This window comes from Bison bison, unplaced genomic scaffold (genome assembly GCF_000754665.1).
Source record: "Bison bison bison isolate TAMUID 2011002044 unplaced genomic scaffold, Bison_UMD1.0 scf7180017864492, whole genome shotgun sequence".
Taxonomy (NCBI): Eukaryota; Metazoa; Chordata; class Mammalia; order Artiodactyla; family Bovidae; genus Bison; species Bison bison.
This window is the reverse complement of record NW_011495051.1, coordinates 9,641,617-9,664,452: the sequence shown is the minus strand read 5'-3', so window position 1 is coordinate 9,664,452 and position 22,836 is coordinate 9,641,617. Positions and strand designations below refer to the sequence as shown.

Genomic DNA, 22,836 nt, shown 5'->3' with positions numbered 1-22,836 from the left:
AAGCAAGACTCTGCTTATACAAGCCTCCCACTCAGGTAAGGAAACAGAAGGTGACGATGCAGCCTCATAAACGTAGTGACAGGAAGGAGATTATGGGGCAGAGAAGGGGTGAGCGTGGGTGGATCCTTAAGAAAGCATTTGTTAGGCTGAGAACTCAAGGCTGGAATGGGGTTTGACAGACAGAGTTTCTAGGTGGAGAAATATAATGAACAAAGGCCTAGACAGAGCAGATTAGTGAGTCAAACCATGGTCAAGGGGGTTCGAGCATGGTGTCCTGGAGTGATGTGTGGGAGAATGAAAAACAAGGCTGGAGAATCAGGCAAAGGCCACACAGGCCTTTAAGTCACAGTAGAGAGTTTGATCCTCATCCTGATGTTGGCCAGGAGTCACTGAGGGGTTTAGAGCAAGGGAGTGAAAGGGTAAAATTTCGCTTTCAAACTCTCACTCTGGCTATTGTGTGAGGACGAACTCGAGGGGGCTGCAAGGGAAGTTGAGAGATTCAAGAAACATTTAGGTGGTAAACTGACTGCACCCTGAGATTGACTGGTTGGAAGAGAGAAGACACTCAGGATGACTCCAAGTCTCCCAGGTTGGGCTCCTGAGAGCAGGGTTCGCATTTACTGAGATGAGGGCACTTATAGAAGCAGGGCAGGAAGGGAAGGTGATGGGTTCCTTCTAAAGGGCATATGGAACACCCAGAGGATGGTACCTTGGCTAGAGAGACAAATGTGGACGCTGGCAACAAGCCCTTGGATGATATTTGAAACCATGGGGTGATCTGGAACTCTTTACAAATGCACGTGGCCACATGGCAGAAGAGGCCAATCCTCAGGAGGCTATGGCTGGGGGGAGGGGGGGGCGGGGCAGGGCCGGCCTCCTCCTGCCCTGGTGACCTGGAAGAAGCGCAGGATGCGGACGAGGGGCCAGCCCATCCTCTGCAGAGACACTGTCCCAGACCTGCCTTCCAACCAGCAGGCCCATCCTCTGGGTCCACCCCACACAGGAGGCTGCTCTGGCTCACCCCACCTTCTCCCAGCCCTGGCTCCCCTCCTATGGAGCAGCTCACCTGTAAGACTAAAAGACTGGAGTGAACAGGGCTGTCCACAGCCAGGAGCAGGGAAGAGTTGCCCACTCTGTGGAGAGCTGCCATCTGTGATCCTGCCACAATGGCACCTGGTTCTCACCACATCAGCAGGAAGAGGGAAGGGCGAAAGACTGGGGCCTAGCCAGTGAGACCGAAAGACACAGGAAAACAGAAGCACGCCTGGACCTGGTCAGGGTGTGGGTCTTCCCCTGCATCCATACTGCCTGTGTGACTCTATATAGGTCCCTTAACCTCTATGGCCTGGCTACTCAGACCATATTGTCAACCTTGGTGTTAAACACCAGAAAACGCCTCCACCATCATTCACTCACGGTCATTCAGCAGTTCATCCACCTGATACATTCTGATTGAATATTTCACATGGACCAGTCTCCAGGGACATAACGTGGAGGATAAGAGACAGTCCCACCTCCACGGAGCTCACAGTGCAGCAGGGAGATAGGTAACCCTCAGAGCGTTCAGTATGTGCAGATGAAGTCACAGTTGCACAAAGTGTTAGAGAAGAGAGTGTGGTGCATGAGGGCCCACAACAAGGGGACCTGGCCTGTTTCAGGGGTCACTGAAGTGTCCCTGAGGGAGAGGACCCTTTGGCTGGGCTCTAAAGGAAGAGATGGGGGAGCCAGATGAAGGTGGGCTCGGGGGAGAGGCTACCAGGCAGAAGGAACATGACAGGCAAAGGCTCACTGGGGGACAGGGAGCTTGGGGCATTTAAGGAACTGAATAAAGGCCAGTCTGGCTGGAGCCCAGGAAGCAAGGCACAGGCGGGGGCAGGAGCAGGGTCCCAAGAGTTCTGGCCGGTGCAATGGCTACCATCCCACTGGCCATCTGCAGTGTACCTGGACCGCAGGAAGAAGCCTGCAGGCCACGGATGGCAGAGCTGGACACTGACTTTCTCTTTTCTCTTTCCTTGTCCCTTTTGCAAATAGGACCCCTTTGACCTGAGACCCAGATCTCCACATTTGCAGCCATTTCGCCTGCTGCAGCCACACTTTGAGAAGATGCCAAAATTAATGTGGGCAGGCGCTCTGTCTTCTATGGTACATCCTGAGGGCTTTTCTGCTTTCCCAATCCTGCATCCCTGTGTCTACACAGCACGTGGAAGCTGCTGAGCTGAGGTAAAATCGAGAACTTTCACATATACGTGTGTGTTTTCCTTTTTACAGCCAGAAAATAGCAATGACAATTTCTGGTGAGTCACAGCTTTCTTCCCTTGGCTAAGAGAACTAGGTATGAGGCTCCAAGTGACTGCAGCTAGAGGAGAGAGGCCTTGCCAAGCTGGCGAGTTGGGAAAATGAAATCAGCAATGAGCCAGGTTCTCCCACTTCCCGGCTGGGGGCCGGAAAATTCTGCTTAGCAAACAGAACCCACTTTCAGGCCTGCTTAGCCCCACTTTGCAGATGAATCCAAATCCACTGCCTTGGGATGGTGGACCCTCAAGGAGGGAGGGGAGCCCCTGAAGCTCATCCCATCCCCAAGATGCCGAGTCCCTGCCTCTGGCTTCCTGCTCCCTTCCAAGACATTCCCGGGTATTGCACCGGGCTTGCTTGGGTGGCTGCCAGCAGAGCTCAGGAAAGCACTCTCTCCAGGGCCCGAGAAGTAGGCTTAACCTCTTGCTACCTAAGTTGCCCCAAGGAGGATTTGGTATTCCTTGTCCTTGCTGGGAGCATTAATGATTAATTATGCAAATATCAACTGGGTGCCATCTTTTGTGCCAGACAGTGGGAAGTAAAATGAGTCACGCTCCCTGACTGATGGAGCTTACAGTCCAGTAGGGGCCTCAGAAGACAACCAAATAAGCACATAACTAGATAGGAAATGGCATCAGTGATAAGAGCTACGAAGGAGAAATGGCTGGTATCTCCCCAGTCTATAATGGCAGAGGAGGGGCAGTGTGCACCTCACCCAGGGAAGCTGGAGGTGGTTCCTCCTGTCACTAAGAACTTAGCTGAGACATTTCTCCTCATTGAGGCCTTCTCTGCCCCCCAGCGGCTCCCTGGTCTCTAGCACACCACCCTATTTTTATTGTTATTAAACCACTATCATTCTTGGCATCCGCCCACTTCATTTATTTTTTGTTTCTGTCTTTGACGCCTTTATAGCTTATGTCTGTCTTTTTCTTTCTTTTTTTTTACAGCAATATCCTTGCTGTCTTCTGCCCTTTCTCAGGTAAGACTGATACAGCCAAACAGAGTTTATGTCTATCTTACTCACCACTGTTTCTCTGGTGCCAGGAAGGTCTGGGCACACAATTGGCAGATAGGTGAAAAGTGCCTAGAAGGATGAGCTGGGTAGGGTGTATGGTGGTGGCCGAGGGATCAAGGAGAGAATCCCCAGAAGTTCCTGAGGGCAGAGCGGGTGGACGAGGGGCGGAGGCCTGGCCAGCGGGGCAGAGTGGACCAGGGCTGGAAGGACAGGATGAGCGTCTGGGCAGTGTATTGCTGGACACCAGGCTTCTGTGTGTCCAGACAGCACCACAAATGGGTCACTTCAACAGCAGAAGTGTACTGTCTCCCAGCTCTGGAGGCTAGAAGTCTGGGATCGAAAAGTTGGCAGGGGTGTTTCCTTCTGAAGGCTGTGGGGGAGCCCCCCTGTTCTGTGTTCTTCCCACAGCTTCTGGGGGTGTGCTGGCCATCTGTGGTGTCCCTTGGCATTTGGCCTTCACCTTCACGTTCACATATGTTTTCCCTGGATGTGTGTCTATGTCCAAATTCCCCTCTGTTTATGTTATAGGGACACCAGTCATGTTGGATTAGGGCCCACTCTAATGCCCTCATCTTTACTTGATTACCTCTGATATAAAGACCCTATCTCCAAACAAGGTCACACTCAGGTACTGAAGAGTTTGGGACCTCAAATCCTGTGGATTTGGAGAGGACTCAATTCAACCCATCAAAGGCTGCCACCCCAGGTGGATCAAGAGTCTGAGGAGAGTTTGAGTGGTGACTTAGGCATCTTCCCTGGGGTTCACGAGGGAAGCAAATGGACCTTTGACACAGAGGATAAAGTCTGACCTCCTTTGCTGGCATCTGAGGCCCAGCCCATCTGCCACTAGTCCGGCTCTTTCCCTTAACCCCCTCTCTGCTCTGGGCAGTAACTAGGTGAAGCTCTGAGCCAGGAATGGGTTTCTTGGTTCATGTATTTTTCGCCCTTAAGGAATCTGAGGCCATTTTACTGGGAGTTGAGGAGCATGCTTCAGCTTGTGGCCCTACTTTGCTAACTGGCTGTGTGTTCTTGGGCTTGCAGCTCAAATTCTCTGAGGCTTTCCTGCCTCATCTATCAAAATGCGTGGGTGAGTGATGGAGTGGCCAGTGAGGGCCTTTCAGACCTCTATGACAACAGCCACTGTATGTTTCAAAACCAAATGTACACATGTGATCTCACAAAAGATTTTTTCTCTAATCCCACAACTTATTTGAAAAAACTAACAAGAAACACAAAAATGAAAATGGTGAATGGCGATTCCCTCCCTATTTATGTATCTAGCCTCAAAGACAGGGAAGGGAGGCTGCTAAAGCCTGGGAAGAGGGGTAGCTCTTCCGGGGTCATGGGCATTCCTGCCTCGCTTCTTTGCCTTCACTCACTTGGAATGCCTTCCCCTCCTTACTCCACGCAGCAAAATCTATTTCAAAGGCCTTTCCTCCAGGGGTCATCTGAGAGCCACTCAATGTTCCGTCTGCACCGCTCACGTCAATCTTCTCACATAGTTACTTCCGGATGACATTTTATCTTCTTGCTTAACTCACTCGTCAGTTGTCCTTCACGTGTGTGGGCTTGTGTCATCACTTAGCCCCTCTGAGGGCAGGAACCATCTCTCGTATCTCCCTGTACCCCTCTAGAGCCATTCACTCATTCACTCACTCTTCTAATATCCTTTGAATATCTGCCATGTGCTGGGAACTGTCCAATCCCAGGGAATTAAAAAGATGACTGGATGAGGCTTGAGAAGGCTCACAATCTAGCAGCCAAACTTAAGCCAAACCAAGAATTCTTATGGCCACTGTCAGAACTCCTTTAATTGAAGTGACAGAAAAACTTACTTCAGACTGACTTAAACAAAAATAGCAGTAATGGGAGGAAGAAAAATTTTAAGGATCAAAAATTGTAATAAAAAATTGTAAAGAGGCATAGCTGCATCCAGAGGCTGAAAGAATGTCAGCAGGACTGCTCTGTCTCTGGGCTCTGCCTTCATCTCTCTGCGCTGGCTTCACTCTCAGGCAGACCCTCTCCAAACGGCAAGTACCATGACTGATAGTAATCCATAAAAGGAAAGCTTTCCCCCAGTCGTTCCACCAAAAGTCCTGGAATTATATGTTGCTAGGATGCATGTGGCCAAGGATGCAGTGCTGGTCACAGGCTCACCACTGTTGAGGGATGATTCCCCAGAGGAAAATCGAGGTCTTGTTATCAAGAGAAGAAGGGAGGGATGCTGATCAGAGTACCAGACACCTCCTTTGTTATGCTGTCTAAGAAAGGGGACCTCAGAGGAGGTGGGGAGGGAGAGGCTTATTCTGCCTCAGGGTGGATGGGGAATCATGGAAACATTTGCAGTGGGCTTGAAGTACATGTAAGAGTTTGCTGGGTGGGACATGCAAAGACAGGCACATCCTGCAGGCAGAGAGAAGGCTGAGTGTGAAGCTGTGAGGTCAGACAGGACATAGATGTTCCGGGGCCAAAGAAGTTCTGTTGGGCTTGGGCAGGGGCGATGCAGGACGCAGTGAAGAGGAGACAGCTGTGGCAGGAAGGAAGGAGCCAGACCACGAAGGGCTTCGAAAGTCAAGGTCAAATGAAGGTTTTGAATGGACCAGTGATATGGTCACTGGGCGGGAAGGCCAGGTGGGAGGCAGAGCAGCTGCCCAGGTGAAGGGGCAGAGTGTGATTGGGGCTTTGCCTGGGAGTCGCCTGGTGGCAGACCACCGGTGTGAGGCTTTGGGGCTAGGCCAACCCCTTCACTCAGCTGCAGTCTGCTGACTTAGAAGCTGCCTTCAGCTGACACCAGCCCTGAGACAGTCAATCCAAAAGGGAAAAACTATATAAACTGAGTCACCTGGCTGAAGCAGGTTATGCTTACCCATGCTGGGTTCTATGGCATCAAAGGCTGGGGTCCAAATACCCAGTTCTGCCCCTCACCATCTGGGTGAACTTGGGAAGCTAGTTAAATCTTTTATTTTCCTTATCTGTAAAACAGGGTGTATAACACCTAACTAACTTTAGGTGCTTTAAGGATTAAATGAGGAAATTCATGAGACACTCTCAGCATCAAACCCAGCATCTGATACTAATGATAATTATTATTGGCATCACTGTTATTACAACCAGCATGTCACCAGGCCACTGGGGAAATTCATTGACTCATGTATGTGGATGTAGAGCCCACAGTAGGTTTGCTATAAATATTGATTTTCCTCCTCCCATTACCCCCCTCTCCCCTAGGAAACCTTCATGAGTATTTCAAGGCCCAGGGCCAATGGCCTACAGATGCCCCACCTGCCTCCTCCACCTTAATGTAGAAGTAATCACCTGCTTGCTGGCTCAGTCCTCACACCTCAAAGTGCAGGCACGCTGAGCCGGTGCCTGGCAGCACTGCTGAGCTCCCTTTTGACTTGCTGAATGGATTCTTAGTACCAGGACAAAGTCCCTGCCTCATTAGGCAATATCCGAGCAACCTCATCTTCTCGTTCCCTGTGAGAGCTTTTGCGTTTGTTTATCCACCCGCCAAATGGGTGCATCACGCAGTGTGTGCAGCACTCAGCAGACAAAGGGTGCTGACCCACAGCTCCTCTGGTCAGTTCTTTCACCAATCAGCGCGGGATCCTAAGCAGGGCCCACCCTGGCCGGCCTTTGGGTCTCTTGCCTGTTAGATGGGGATGACAACACCGTCCCTGACTCCTCCAGCCCCACCAGGATTCTTGGGAGTATTTAAGCAGCCAAAGGCTGGGAAAGCCCTTTGCAAAGTGTAAGGTGCTATATAATCTTGGAAGGTCATTATTATCCTCTTTGCTTAATGGAATGGAGTCAAAACTAAACCGCTGCATACTACTGCTTGTTAATTATTAGCAACAATAGTTACTGCATACTACTTAGTTACCACAATATCTATTTTACCTTTATTATAATATCTATTGTTTATTTTAAAGTGAAATTGAAATGATAGGCATGTATCTACGTATATTAAGCATTCGTGCACGTGTACTAAGTCACTTCAGTCATGTCTGACTCTTTGCGACCCAATGGACTGTGGCCCTCCAGGCTCCTCTGTGTATGGGATTCTCCAGTCAAGAATACTGGAGTGGGTTGCCATGCCCTCCCCCAGGTATCCAAATATAAGTAAATCATGTCCTGGTTAACACTTTGGAAGTTGCTGATGAGTCTCTGAAGATTCCAGGACACTGGGTGTAGGATCTGGGGAGGGCCCAGATGGAAAAACTAGGAGGAGGAAAAAGGGGCTGTAACCACTGCAAGGACCACTCAAGACGCTGACCCTCCTGCCTTAAAATCCCTCCCAGCAACAAAGACAACAGTGGAGGATGGAGAGAGCAGAGATGAAAGATGTTCACTTTCCTCAGGGTGTCTCATGCTGGCTTCTGGATTTTTGCCACCCTGCACCCACAACATACCTCCCTGCTCATTGCTTCTTTTTACTTATATGGGTTTATTTACAAAGGGCTTTCCCTAGTCTTGATTAAAATAAAAAGTTTTTAAAAAACAGCATCACTTGCCCTAAGTAGAAGGTAATGAAAAAGTAAGTTCAAAAGAGTATCATTCAATCCTAGGCAGATGCTGATGCCCTGGGTTTGCTGTCTGTTAGTTAAAAGGGGGTTAGAGGGGTGTTAGCAACACACTGGAAACAAACTGTAACCACAGAGAGTAGGAGAGGATTGACGAGATCAGTCCTATTTACGGCTCATGTGCTGCGGACGATGCCTCCCTCATTTTGAGAAACACCAATCCATCTAACCAGCCTTCATGTTACAGAAATGTGTTCCTAAAACACCTGGCCTTTGTGCACACGCCTTTGTGGATTGGGAGCTCACACCTCCCAAGGCAGCCCCTTTAATGCTGGACAGCTCTGGCTACAGGAACACTCTCCAGGTTGAGTGAAAATCTGCTTCTCTGAAAATGTTATCCTTGGACCTCACGTCTCTCCTTTGCAGCCGCACAAGGTAAGTCTATTTATTTCCTTCGGTTTCTGAAGGAAGTTTTTGGTAGTATCTTGGTCTTTTCAGTTATTCATTCAAAAACCTTTGACAGAGTTTCTATCTGTAAGTCAGAAAGAGAGGGGAGACTGCCTAGAAATGGTCCCTTGCCTTCAAGCAGCTGGCAGTTTCACGTGGGAGAACCAGACACATGAACTGGATCATTCCTTGATAATCTGACCCCAACCCCAGGACAGCAACGCACAGATCACTGTGGGAGGCCAGGGGAGGAGCTGCCGACTATGGGGCTGTGCAGAGGAGGTGAGCCCTGAGCTGGCCCGGGGTGATAAGCATGAGCTGACCAGCAGGAGAAGAAGAGGCCCTGTGATACCCACACAAGGAGGATGTGGTCTGGGCTGATGGGTGACTCTCAGGAAACATGAACCCAAACCGGAGAGGCGAGGGGCACACCCAGAGTCATGCAGCTAGAAGCATTTTTGCATTATGGAACTGGTTAAACCAAGATTAGAATTTTGGCTCTGCCACTTACATGCTCTGGCTGTGTCCCTCTGGACAAATTACTTAATTTCTCAAAACCTCAATACTTCCAACTAGAAAGAGAGAGATAGTACCTACCTCACAGGTCACAATGTCTACCATGAAGTTTAATGAGATAATGCATGTAAAACATCTACTAGAGACCTCACATACGGTGACAGAGATGTGGGGTGTATCTGAAAGATTAAACAACCTGCACAGCACAGACATAGAGCCCTCGGGAAGGACTCATCTGGCAACCCGTCCCAGGAGAACACCAGCTCTGGACAGCATTGCTGGAAAGCCATCACTGGTGTGACAACAGCCATAGTAACAGCAGCAGCTATGAGATGCGAGTCCCACCTGGAGGGCCTCCCCCATCATCCCCACCTCAGTCTGAGCCAACCTTTTCATTCTGAATCCTTTGCACATCGATAGGCTCAATTTACTCACTACAAAAGTGCTTCTGTCCCCAGGACTCACCTGGAAGGTTAAGTCTAAATTGTAGCATCTTTTTAGGGAAATGCTACATCTGTGGAAACAAAACATCCATGATGTTTCATCCCCCCAAAGAAGCAAGTTTTCTTGGCAATCAAGTTGGTTACTCACTGAATCCTTCTCAACTGCTCTGTGAAGCTGAGATGCTCTAAACCTACTTCGCAGAGAATATTAAACATCATTCATTGACTGGCCAAGCACCTTCCAGCTTTTTCCACATTCTGAATTTCCCCATCTTAAACATATTTGAATAGAATTCCCTGTTCCTTTTATAACAGCTGTCCACATACTAGCAACCAACACTTAACTTCCGAAGAGAGCATTTTTATCAGGTATTTCCCCAGAAGGCCAGGGGTTTCAAAAACTGAGGGAGTCAGAAATAGAAGGGGGCTCCCTCACCTCCCACACTGTTTGCATGGAGCTCCAACATTCCAAAGGGGAATCCGGAGTTTGTCTCAACAGAGCTTTTCAAACTGGGTCCCAGAGAGTGCTAGTTTGGTTTAAAAAAGGTGGCGTAATGGTAAAGAATCTGCCTGCCAATGCAGGAAACACAAAGAGACACAGGTTGGATCTCTGGGTTGGGAAGATGCCCTGGAGTAGGAAACAGCACCCAATTCCAGTATTGTTGCCTGGAAAATTCCATGGACAGAGGAGCCTGGTGAGCTATAGTCCATGGGGTCACAAAGAGTCAGACACGACTGAGTGACTGTGTACACACATGCACACACTGCTGCTGCTGCTGCTGAGTCGCTTCAGTCGTGTCCGACTCTGTGCGACCCCAGAGATGGCAGCCCACCAGGCTCCCCCATCCCTGGGATTCTCCAGGCAAGAACACTGGAGGGGGTTGCCATTTCCTTCTCCAATGCATGATTGGGGAGGGAGAATTCTGTGGTCTAACAGCCTTCAGAAAGAAGTCAACAGGCTTATTTACTATAGAGTCTCTCAGAGTCTTCCACGTCCTGAGGCCCACCGGGAATCTGGAAGGGGAGGTGAGGAGCAGGCAGTCTCTCACCTCAACTCATTTTCTCTCTCCTCACCTCCCCTCCTCTGACCAGACATCTCAAAGTGCTGGGGTTTCAGAAAACACTTCTCTGCAGGAAGAAGAAATCCTAGTTCCAGGAAACCTCTAGTTTCCTAGAACTACCCAGGCTGTTTGGAGGATACCCACCTATCCTCAGAGGAAGGATTTAAGCCCCCGTGTGCTGCCTGCCATGCTCCTGCTCAGGAAGGGCTCCCAGCTCCAGGCCTCAAAATGGACAAGGCCAGTGGGTCCTTGGGCACTGGATTATGGATTTTACCCCGGGGGAGCTGAGGGATGCGGAAGGCTGGCATAGCTTGACAGTGAATTGTAAACAGTTTATCACCTAGAAAATCAGCATCTTGGGCAAATCTTCAACGTAAATGGCCATTGGAATCCCCTGAAGGACTTGTTAAAATACAGACTGCTGGGCCCCACCCCCAGAGTTTCTCATTCAGCACATTTGAGGGGAGGCTAAGGGCTTTGCATTTCTGACAAGTCCCCAGAGGATAGGGATGCCAAAGCTGCTGGTTAGGACCACACTTGGTAAACTAGAGTGCAGGCCCTGATTCCTTAGTCAGAGAGACCTTGTAAAGTCCACGCTGTCCTCTCAGCAACTCTGTGCCTGTGCGAGCTACCAGACTGTGTGGCCCTTCACCCAAGAGCCTCCCCAAGCTCCTAACGCTGCCAGAAGACAAATGTCCCCTTCCTTGACTCCCACCACCCCCAGCCCTGAGCCACTCTAATTACCATCTGACCTTCATTCATTCATTCAATAAACATCCAGTAAGGGCTGGTGCCAGGTGCTAGAGACCCCAAGTCAACAGCCACCCCTTCTGCCATCTTGGAGCTGGCAGCCCAATTGTCAAAAGAGGGGCAGACAAGGAAAACAGATTATTACAACACAGGGTGGCAGCTTTTGCCACATCTCCTGAAGTCCCTTCATCTCAGGTCAGGTATGGATTCCTCTCAACTCTACCTCTGAGAGAGTTCCCAGCACCTGTCCACTTTCTTTCTGCTCTGCTGTCACCCAGGGCACCATCATGCCTTCCCGGAGAGCTATACTCCTATCGGCCTACTGGTCTCCTCAGCATCACTCTTGCCCCCTCCAATCCAGGGTGACCTTTTAAAAATGGAAATCAGATCATGCTACTCCCTACTGCAGATGCCTCAGTGGCTATGGCTTCCCTCATCACAGTTCCAGAACCACTGGCCTCTCTTCCTTTCACACTGTCCTCACGGCTGCTTCTTCTCAACCCTCAGCTCACGTTTCTGCTTAAACGCCACTTCCTCCAGCAGCCTTCCCTGACTGTCGTTCTAGCTCAGTGTGGAGGATCCAAGGGGGCTGTAAATCCTCTTATGGTCCTCCAGTGAAACCAAGCCTTTGTTTTCCCTCCTCTTGAAGCTGAGCTGGAGCTCAGACCACTTTGATCAACAGAATCTGGGCAGGGGATGGAGGTGGGTGTTCAAGGAGACTGCAGCTCCCCCACTGCCCCCTCAGGACCCTGAGCTCCCATGACTGAAGTGGGACTCTGACCCCATGTGGAGAGGGTAGCAGCCCAGCTGAGCCCAGCATATAGCTGTCTTCACCAAAGTGCCAGGAAAGGTGGGGGGAGCTGTCTTAGACCTGCCAACCTGGACTCCAGCAATCATTCCATCCTAGCAATCATTTGGTGGCACACTGTCTTTCATTTATTTGCATATGTTTGATGCCACATCTCACTCCTCCACGAGATGGTAAATCCCACCAAGGCAGGAATCAAGTCTGTCTTGTTTGCCATTGTAAGCCAGCACCGGGCATTGGTGGGTACTCAGTAAATACTGGCTGAATAAGCAAATCAACAAGTGCAGAATATCGTGGACACACACAGGAGGGCACCAGGTCAGACTCATGGAAGCTTTGCAGAGGAAGTGACACCTAAATGCTAGGCCTGAAGAGCAAGCAGATGGCAGGGTTCAAAGAGCAGGGCCACAGGGACTGGGTGTCTGCCCCAACCACATCACCTATGGACAGTGCCCAAGCTGTGTACTCATAAGAGAGAAAGAGGAGGGGTCCTTCATGCTTGTGTCTTCAGCAAGAAGCATGCTCCAGGAAAACAAAAGATGCTTGATATACACCCATGTGACTTCTTGGAGAGAGAAGCCCGAGCTCAAAGTCAGGAGCCCTGGGTTTTCTCACTCAGAAGCTCACAGTTTATCTTTGTAACATCCCACTTAGCTTGCCTGGTGCTCAGATGGTTTGAGATAAAACCAATGACTCCCTCACTATACCCTGGGTTATGATGAGGATTATGAGAGTACAGAAGTCAGAGTGCTTTGAAAAAGGTATGTTAGAACAGAAATATGTGATGGTGGAAGAAGACACACGTGATGGTATTGTTTTCTGAAAGTTCAACCTGCCGCAGGTGAGCCCTCAGGGCCATAGGCTGAGCTTTTCCTTGAACGGGGTTGCCACATGGAACTCAGCCTGGGTGAGTCTAGCCCAGACTCCTCTTGGGCATTCCCTGGGGAGCTGGAAATTGTTCTACTGCCCAGGTGGAGAGGAAGCAGCTAGGGCCTTAGAAAGACAGAACCCACGGAGCAAAGTAGGAACACTAGACTTGGCGTCAAGAGACACGAGTTCTTGTTATGGACTGAGTGTCTGTATTCCTCTACACATCACATGTTGAACTCTACCCTCAATGTGATGGTGTTAGGAGGTAGGGCCTTTAGCAGATACGAAGGATTAAATTAGGTCATGGGGGAAGAAGGGAGCCCTCATGATGGGATCAGTGCCCTCAAAAGACGCTCTAGAGCTTGCTTCCTCTCTGTCCTCCACTCCATGAGGACACAAGGAGGATCGGCGTCCACAAGCCACAGGAGGGAGCTCACCAGAACCTCACCATCCCGCCACTGGCACCCTGATCTCCAGCTTCCGGCCTCCAAAACCGTGAGAAAACCATTGCTGTTTACAAGCCACCCAGTCCAGAATACTTTGTTATAGGAGCCCAAATGGACTGTGCAGTGGGAATAACATGACCAGACCTGGGCCTGGGCACCGTCCCCCTCACCCTGAGAGGCTACCTGGCAGATAGGTGGACCTTCTTAATAAAGGGCCTACAAGATGGCAGGACAAGGCTTCTCTGGACAGCCAGGATGAAGGACCCAGAGCACAGTCCAGACCTTGTGCACTGAGCTCCAAAGAAGAGGCAGCCAGAGGTCAGGCTGGTTGGCCCTGGGGTCAGAGCGCAAATCCAGGCATCCCCTGGAGACTCGCACTTCCAAAAGCCATGGGGGGAACTCTGCAGATACATCAGCCTGGTGCTGAGGGCCCACAGCAGCTGCACTGACCTGGCCACACCCTAATTAGACTTTCATGGTGTGTCCAGCAGCCTGCTGGGCCCGACTGCCAGCTGGGGCTCCCATTCTGTCTGGTGGCCTCAGTTAATGAAGCCATGAGGGGCTGACTGAGCTCATTACAGGCAATGCAAAGGAACAGGGTACCCCTGCACATGCTCCCCCAGTGCCTCCCTCCCCCGTGTCCACACTGAGCACAGGAAAAGGGAGCTGAATCCAAATCAAGAGGAAGGAGAGTGGCGGAAGCTGAGCTCTAGCCCAACCACGCAGCCTGAATGGCTCCCGTGACAGCCCAGCCAGAGATGTGGGTTTCTGTACATGTGTCTGAGTCTGTGGTTTTAGCCAAGTGTTCAGAGTCCATGGCTGCTCTCAGACCACACCCAGGCCTTTCTCATCTCAGGCCAAGGAGGCAGAATGAGAGTGAAGGTTCAAATTTGTCACTTCCCAATAACTGGCCCATAGACATGTTTGTACAAGCCTTTCTGTCATCTCTAAGATGGGATACTGATCTGACTCAAAGCAAGTGCTCAGTTAATGTGCTCAATAAATCACTGTTGTTGTTGTTACTAAAAGACAGTCATGAAAAGGAACCAAAACATGAGCTTCTGAATGGCAGGCAAGTGATTTTTTTCTTCTACTTTTCTGCATTTGTAACAAAAAGTGTTTTACTTTTATCTTAAAATTTTAAAAAGTACATGCTTCCTCCAAAACATCAGAAAAATGAGATTATGTATGAAAGGGCCCAGACAGTGCCTGGGAGGAAGTTATTAACAGAAGTATCCTCCTGCAATGAAAGTTTGAATAGATGTGATTGGGTGGGAAAACATGCATGGTATTTGCAAACATGTAATAAATTTTTGACCTTTAATAAGGCATTTTTTCTCCCCAAATGTCAAGGGAAGAAGGCACAAAAGTTGAGAGCTCAAAATGCTGAGGCACCAGGTAAGGAGATGTTGAGGGGAGTTTGAAGGAAGAGCGCTCCCTGGCCAGAGTAGAATGCAAAACACAGAGAGAGAAAGGTGGACGCCACTAAACAAAGTGTAGTCTATACACACAACAGAATGTCATTCACTCTCAAAAAGGAAGGACATTCTGACATGTGACAACATGGGTGAGCCTTGAGGACATTATGCAAAGTGGAATAAGCCACAGTCACAAAAGGACAAATACTGTATGCTTCACATATCTGAGGTCCCTAGAGCAGTCAGATTCATAGAGACAGAGAGCAGAAGGGTGAGTTCCAGGATGGGGGTGGGGAAGGGACATGGGGCATTGTTCACGGCGTGTGGAGTTTCACATTAGTAAGATGAGTTCTGGGGAAGGATGAGGGTGATGATTACACAACAGTGTGGATGGACTTAATGCCACATACTTGTATATTTTAAAATATTTAAGGTGGTAGGTAAACTTTATGTTATGTGTAGTTTACCACAATTTAAACCTATGTAGAGAGAGAAAAAGAGATTGAACCCAGAGGAAAGAGGAATGGAATAGACAGGATGGACCAAGTCTCTGGTCTCATGGGGTTGAGGGCCATTCACTGGAGAGATGACTCACAGAGGATGGAGACCTCCAGGGAGTATGGCCGAGGGGGGAACAGATGGGGGGCGGGGCGCAACCTGGTAAGGTCATGGCTTCTATCTGCACTTGGCCGCTGGCTCTTCACGGTCCTGAGGTAGGGGGCATTTACAGCTTGAGGACTCAGCCAGGGATGTACCTAAGAGGATCAAGCCTCCCTCCTGCCTCAAAATCCGAGCTTGGGGTGTGAGAAATTAGGACCTGGAGGGTGTGTGTATATAAATAAGCAACTAAGCCTGGCACCATCCTCCAGGGGAGGAAGGAAGAGGAATACTTTGAGCATCTATTCCAAAGAGAAGCAATTCTGAGGCCACTGTGCTGAAGGAATGCAGACATGGGCTGGCTGACCCCCAGATAAAAGAGAACTGAGTATAGTCAAGATGTCCTGAAAGGCGATGGGCTGGCACCTGGGCCCAGATGGAGGCAGAGCCTGGTGCTTGGTGGCATAATAACAACAGAACCATTTATTGAGCACTTCCTGTCTGTGACAAGTGCTTCTCTTGGTCCATCATGTATTCCTTTCAGCATCTTTATGGGTAGCAACTATTTCTACCCTCACTTTACACCAAGGAAGACTGAGGGCTGGAGATGAAAGTCACCTGCAGACCCTGGGCCTTAAAAGCCCACCATCTGCCCCCAGGGAGTCCTGATTTCCTTGCTGCTTCCCCTCCCAGCATTGCCTCCCACCGCCCCAGACCCCTAGCCCCTTCTCACTTGAACTGGTGCTCCCGGGAGCTGCGGATCTTGGAGGAGAAGCGCTCGGCCAGCTTCTCCAGGCTGCGGGAATACTCAAGCTCGATCTCTGCTTTCCGGCGGAAAAACTCCTGGAGGTCCTGGAGCAGCTGCAGCCTCGACTCCGACTGCTGCTCCAAGCACTTGAACTGCTCCACCAGCTGCGTGCGGATCTCTGTGGGCAGAAGCAGGAGTGGGCTGTGAGGTGGTGGTGGGGACAGCAGGGGGACCCGCCTGGCCCACCCACCGCCAGTGGTCCAGGCATTGCGATGCCAGCAGCCCCCTCCACACCACCCGCCACCCAGAGCCTCTCCAGGCACTGGCAGGACAATTGAGCAAACGCCAGGTTTTGCCACAATGTAACCCAATGTTTGCCAAAGTTGAATCACTACATGTCACCACCACGATTTTTGCCATACCCACACATCACGTGCATTATTATTTCTTCCACATGATCTAGTAAATTCACTCACTTTTCTTACTGAAAACAACTTACCTAAAACATACAGTTTAATGTCATTATGGCAAGGGTAAAACTAGAACCACTTGCCGTTTTGGTACACAGAAACTTGATTCAACAAAAGCAAAAATTTTGTTAAAATTCTCTCCAGAGACTATTGCTTACCAAAGGCCCTAAGCCTAAACTTCTGAGTCTCCATCAACAAGAGGAAAATGGGAGTGGGAGGGGAGTTAAAGACAGACTTCCTCCAGGTGTAGTCAGGACAGAGCGAGGGCTGAAGGGACGCTATTCACCCTCAGGTTTCAGGGTTATTTAATGGCATGTGTGTTTTCCTCTCTCAGTCACCTTGAGCTTCCATGCATCACCATCTCAGGTACCACCAGAGAATGTAGCCCAGGCTTCAGGAAGTCCTGATGGAGCAACCCAGCTCTGTGCACCCAGGGCAAAAGTTCACAAGCAGGGGCTCGAGATAAAAATCACAACCGGATCCCAGTGGTTTCATCACTGCTGCCATCACCACAAAATAACCTCTTCCCTACCATCCCACAGGCTGCGCAGCAGATTAGTCTCTCCACACTGTGCTCACACCAGCTCCCTGCTCAAAACTCCCCAAGGCCCTCCTCTGGCTGAGTATTAAGTCCAACTCCTTAGCACGGAATTCAAGGCCACCCACTATCTGACTCCAAACTTCTCTGTATCTCCCCCCAGTGAACTCGCTATTCCTTCAAATCAGTCCCTGAGATGTCAATCGTATTGTAGAAACGGGCCTCCTGTCTGAAAAGGTGGCCAGTACCATCTTAGCATCCTTTGGAAAAGGGGTCTTCAGAGCGTGCAGTGCTACTCTGGGGCACTGGAAGCCTTGCCAGGGGGTGCATGGCAGGAGCTGTTACAAAGGCATGGGTCTGAGAGCCTACTTCCATTCCCATTCTTCCTTGGCCTGAGAATGTGCCTCGGCATCTCTCCTTTCCACCTGCCTCTTCACAACCATCCTCTCTATTTGCAGAAGACCATCTTCTCCCTTATTCAGAATCTGATTATGGCACAATTTCTCAGAGTCAAGGTAGAGAACAGTTAAAAACGTTGGTGCTAGCAAATCTTCTTTAATCTAGGGACCATAAACCCTTGCTACACAAAGTGTGGTCCATAGACCAGCAGCATCAGCATCTTCCACAGCCTTATTAGAAACACAGCCCTTGGTCAGTCCTGACTATACCTGGAGAAAGTCTGTCTTTAACTCCCTTTGCACTCCCGTTTTCCTCTTGTTGATGCAGACAGAAGTCTTAGTCTTAGAAACAACAGCCATAGACTTATTAGAAACCTTAGGTCCCAACCCAGACGTTCTGAATCACAATCTGCATTTTAACGAGATCCCTGGATGGTCCTTATGCACCTTAAAGCCATCCCATCCATCTCATTCTGAGAAGCACTTCCCATTCTGTCTTACTTTTTATTTTTATTAAGTATTTATCAAATTATAAAACACTGATATTATTTTGATGAACTGAATGATAAATCAATATGAAATAAAGATATTTAGTGTTTTATGGTCAAAGCAAATTTTTTAATGTCCGTTTCAATTTACATACATATTTTGGACAAAAAGAAAAGAGAAATCAATAAAAAAAAGTTCAAGCATGAAAACATGTAAAATTCTGTGAAGGAAGTAGAAGGGAATTATGAGTTCAAGAAGGTAAAGATAGGAACAATATAACTATAAAATTTCTGACTTGCACAGGTAATTTTTGGTGAGTGGTGGTGGATACAAATATTTTGTGGTATTTATCTTCAGTTCAGTTCAGTCGCTCAGTCGTGTCCGACTCTTTGCGACCCCATGAATCGCAGCATGCCAGGCCTCCCTGTCCATCACCAACTCCTAGAGTTTACTCAAACTCATGTCCATCAAGTCGGTGATGCCATCCAGCCATCTCATCCTCTGTTGTCCCCTTCTCCTCCTGCCCCCAGTCACCATGCAATTCCACCCATAGATCATATTCAGAAGAAATCAGTGTTTATGTCTACCCCCAAAATATGGAAAATACTCACAGCTTTATAGCTAAATATTAGAAACAACCCAAAATGTCCATTAAGAGTACATAAGATTTTTTTTCAAAGGGGCAATTTATTTCAAAATGCTTGTCAGTCTTAAAATATTAATGGTAAAGTGAATTTATGCAAGGAATAGATAAGATTTTTTAAATGTGAGATATTCATTCAATGGAATACCAAATGATAAGGGAAAAAAAATGATCTACTGCTACCATGCTGATGGAAAGAAGCAAGGAAAAAAATTAGATATGCAAAAAATAACTTATGGTGACTGAGTTCAGAGAAATGATCACCTTTGGGGGTAGTGACTGAGAGACGGTGCAAGGTTGCATTCTGGAATACTGGAGATAGACCATTACACCTGGATCTGGTAAAAATTAACAGCTGCACACTAAGATCTGAGCATTCTACTATACATAAGTGACACATCAATAAAAAGGCAAACTAAAAATTGCTGTTATTTAGTTTGCATTTGATACAGTTAAGAGGGTACAGTAATTTATTTCTACAAGGTCAATATGTACAATATGGCAGAAATGATATCCTTTGTAACTGTTTAAATTTCTGGTAAACATTTCAGATGTCAAGTTAAAATGCGTGAGGCAAAAGAGATTTTTTTTCCCCCCAAAGTTCATGTAGAGGGTAGGCAAGCAAATAAGTTTTAAAACCAGTGTTTTAGAGGCCAAGCACTGCTCCTCCCAGGAAGTCCTGGTTGGCTCAGCCCTCATGACCCTACTCTGAACTCCCAGGGTACTTGCAATTAGTCTCGGAGAGCCTTGTGCTGTTTTCTTTTAATTCTTTCGTGGACGCATGTCATATTAGCTCCTCAAAAGAAATCTAAGCTCTGACAGTGGATTCTCCCAGCACAAATATCAATATCTATATAGCAAATCCCTATTCACCTTTACCAAAGTGCTTTTACCCAAGGACATCAAATGTTGTGATTACAGGAATCTCACCCAAAACACATACACATACACACACATACACACCACAGACACCCACATACAATGCACACATCACATTCACATGCCACATGACCTCACATTTACACACATCACACACACCTACCACACATACACATACCAGACACACACCGCATCCATGTACCACAGAAACTCACATACTGCACAAATACCACACATACCACACAATCACCACAACCACCATGCATATTCACACATGCATACCACATACCCACACCACTAACACACCACATCCCAAACACACACCACACACATTCACACACGCCATGCATATATGATCCCCATACCAGACATGGACATTATTAGTAGTACTCACTTTTACAGCTGAAGAAACCAAGACTCTGTGGAAACTAATCAGGAACTTGTCCAAGGTCACATTTTGCTCTATTAACGCTAACAGTCTACACAGGCACTCCTTGATATGGCTTACTTGTTAAACTGGATTGAGATGCCATCACAAGTGCGAGCCCTGCCATATTAATACACAGTTATAAAAATGTTTTCTAAATATTTTAAAAATTACTTTTAGACCATCTACTATTTGGGATTCAAAATAACCTTAATAATAATAATCATGAGTACTTACAGAGCACACCATGTGTTCCATGCCTGATGTTGAATTCTCTGGATATTTATCTCACATAACCTGTATAATATCCCCTCTAAAGTGGGTGCTACTAGCATTTCCCCACCTTTTCTCCACAGATAAGGAAGTGGAGGCTCAGAAATAAGTAGCCTCTGGTCATAACAGCTGGTGTGTGGCAATTAAGCTAGGAATCAAGCCTAGGTCCTCAGTTGAGAGCAATGACCCTCTAGACACCTCACTAAAATGAGGCCATATTATTTTCTTTCAAGACTTTAATCCATCTGTATTCAATTTCTTGTATCCGTTTTGTAACAAGATGGTGGGCTAAAGAGATAGTATTTATCAAAAATGCAGCAGCCACTCCCTTCCTCCATTACAGGGCATTATCAGGAGCCAATGTTCTCCTATTTATGAGGGAAATCTCATAAATCACACTTCGCTGACAGGAGACGATTTGGAAGGAGCAGAGAAACCTCCCTCAGTTCACATAACCAGCTGGAGCCTGGAGCAGCTTGGACAGCTCACAGTCAAGCCTCTCTCACAGGAAACGCCCTGGCAGGAGCCAGACTGCTGCCTGTCTGCCGGTGCTGTGGAACCTGCTGGGATCTGATTACCCATCTCCTTATTTCTAACTCCCTTCCAAGTTGCTCCTCCTCAGCGCCAGCACAGATTTGGCTTTTCTCATCGGAGATTTCAAAGAGAGAGAAAAATAAATAAATAAAACAACTGCTTGCAAGGCATAGACTTCATTCAGAAGACGGTCCCCCCAGGAATGGTTCCAATCTCATCACAGCAGAGTAGCGGAAAAATAAAAGGGGTTGGGCAGGGAGGAGAAGGGGCTTAGAGAGCTGGGAAAGGCCTTGATATCAGAACTTTTAGAGCTGCAGGTGACCGCCCTGACTCCTGGCACAGCCTCCTGGTTTTACAGAGGCGTGAGGCCCAGAGAAGTTCTCCTGAAGCACAGCTCTCCCTGTGTCACTCTCCATGGAGTAATAGGAGAGAACAAATCTGTCTCCATACTGCATCTGTCTCTTTTACTTTAACCTTTGTCTTCTATTGCTTTTGCTACAAGTTAATCACAAGTTTATTAAGTTAATTTAATAATGCCTAAAGCCTGAAATATACAGGATAGCCCATTCTCAAGGCTCTGCCCTAAAAATCCCCTGTGCTCCACCTACTGACCCTTCCCTCCCTCCTTGCCCCAACTCCTAACAACTACTCTTTTTTGTTTGTTTTACTATCACTGTGGTTCGGTCTTTTTCTGAATGTCATGTAGTTGGAATCGTTCATTATGTAGGCTTTTAAAACTGGCTTCTTTTACTTAGTAATATGCACTTAGAGTTCTTCCATGTCTTTTCATGGCTTTTTTTCATGGCTTGATAGCTCATTTCTTTTTATTGCTGAATAATATTCCATTATCTGTAATAATATTCATGGTTTCTTTATCCATTCACCTTTTGGAAATTATGAATATTTGGGGCAAGTTTTCGTGTGAACATAAGTCATAAGACTTCCCTTGTGGCTCAGCTGGTAAAGAATCCGCCTGCAATGCAAGAGACCTGGGTTTGATCCCTGGGTTGGGATGATCCCCTGGAGAAGGGAAAGGCTACTGACTCCAGTATTCTGGCCTGGAGAATTCCACAGACTGTATAGTCCATGGGGTCTCAAAGAGTCAGACACGACTGAGTGACTTTCACAAGTCATCCTCACTTCATCTGGATAAATCCCTTTTTGTTAACAAATAAGCAGACGCTCCAATACTTAGGTGTGAAGGGCCAACTCACTGGAAAAGACTGATGCTGGGAAAGCTTGAAGGCAAAAGGAGAAGGGGGCAGCAGAGAATGTGATGGCTAGACAGCATCACTGACTCAATGGACATAAATCTGAGCAAACTCCAGGAGACAGTGAAGGACAGGGAAGCCTGGCGTGCTGCCATCCATGGAGCTGCAGAGTCGGACATGGCTTAGTGACTGAACAACAACAAGACTAAATTTAACAGCAGTTTTAGGTTTATAGAAAAAAGGGAGAATTCTAGTTTTTAAAATTAGGACAAAATTCCAAAATTAGAAAGGGTATAAAGAGAAAATTCTCCCACCCTTGTTCGCCAGCCACCTGGTCCATCTCTAGCAAGGTAACCAAGTTTCCAAATTCATGTTTCTAGAAATAATGGCATATTTGAAAAATATTATCTTCCCTGTTTTTATACATATTATAGCATGACATTCACAGTGTCCTGTACTTTTTTTCTTTTAAAGAATACTTCAGGGCAGGGGGAGTTGGAGACTTCCCAGGTGGCCTGGTGGCTAAGACTCTGTGCTCCTAATGCAGGGAGCACAGGTTCAATCTCTGATTGGGGAACTAAGAGTCTGCATGCATGGAACAGTCAAAAAAACCCAAAAACAAAACACGCATGCACACACACAATACATTGGGAAAATCAGTCCATGTAATTTTATAAAGAATTTTCACATTCCTTTTAAAGCACTATAGAATTCCATATTTTATATTCCAAATGTTAATTTTTTTTAGCCAGCCCCCTTTCCTGGACCTTCAGGTTGTTTGCGATCATTTACCACCATAAAAAGTGCTGGAATAAACAGCCATATACAAGCCTCACTTTGCACACATGCAGAGATGTGATCTGTGTGATGAATTCTCCACCTAGCAGTGCCAGATCAAAAGGCAGTGATTGGTCTTGGTATTCTGAGACTGCAAAAGTGCCCTTCCCTGAAATTTCATCAACTTGCACTCCCACCAGAAATTTATGAGAGGGTCACCGGCACAATTAGAAAGCTGACATGCTGGGATTTACTTCAAAATA

The 22,836-nt window shown here is 47.7% G+C and overlaps 1 protein-coding gene across 3 annotated transcripts in view; it reads right to left on the bottom strand.

Moving 5' to 3' along the window:
- Positions 1-22,836, bottom strand: part of SRGAP3 (SLIT-ROBO Rho GTPase activating protein 3) — a 243,994-nt gene that overhangs the window by 106,305 nt on the left and 114,853 nt on the right. For all 3 annotated transcript variants that reach the window (XM_010828406.1, XM_010828404.1, XM_010828405.1), the window contains exon 2: positions 15,920-16,112. In XM_010828406.1, coding sequence (XP_010826708.1) covers positions 15,920-16,112 — 193 coding nt within the window. The remainder of the gene's footprint in view (positions 1-15,919; positions 16,113-22,836) is intronic.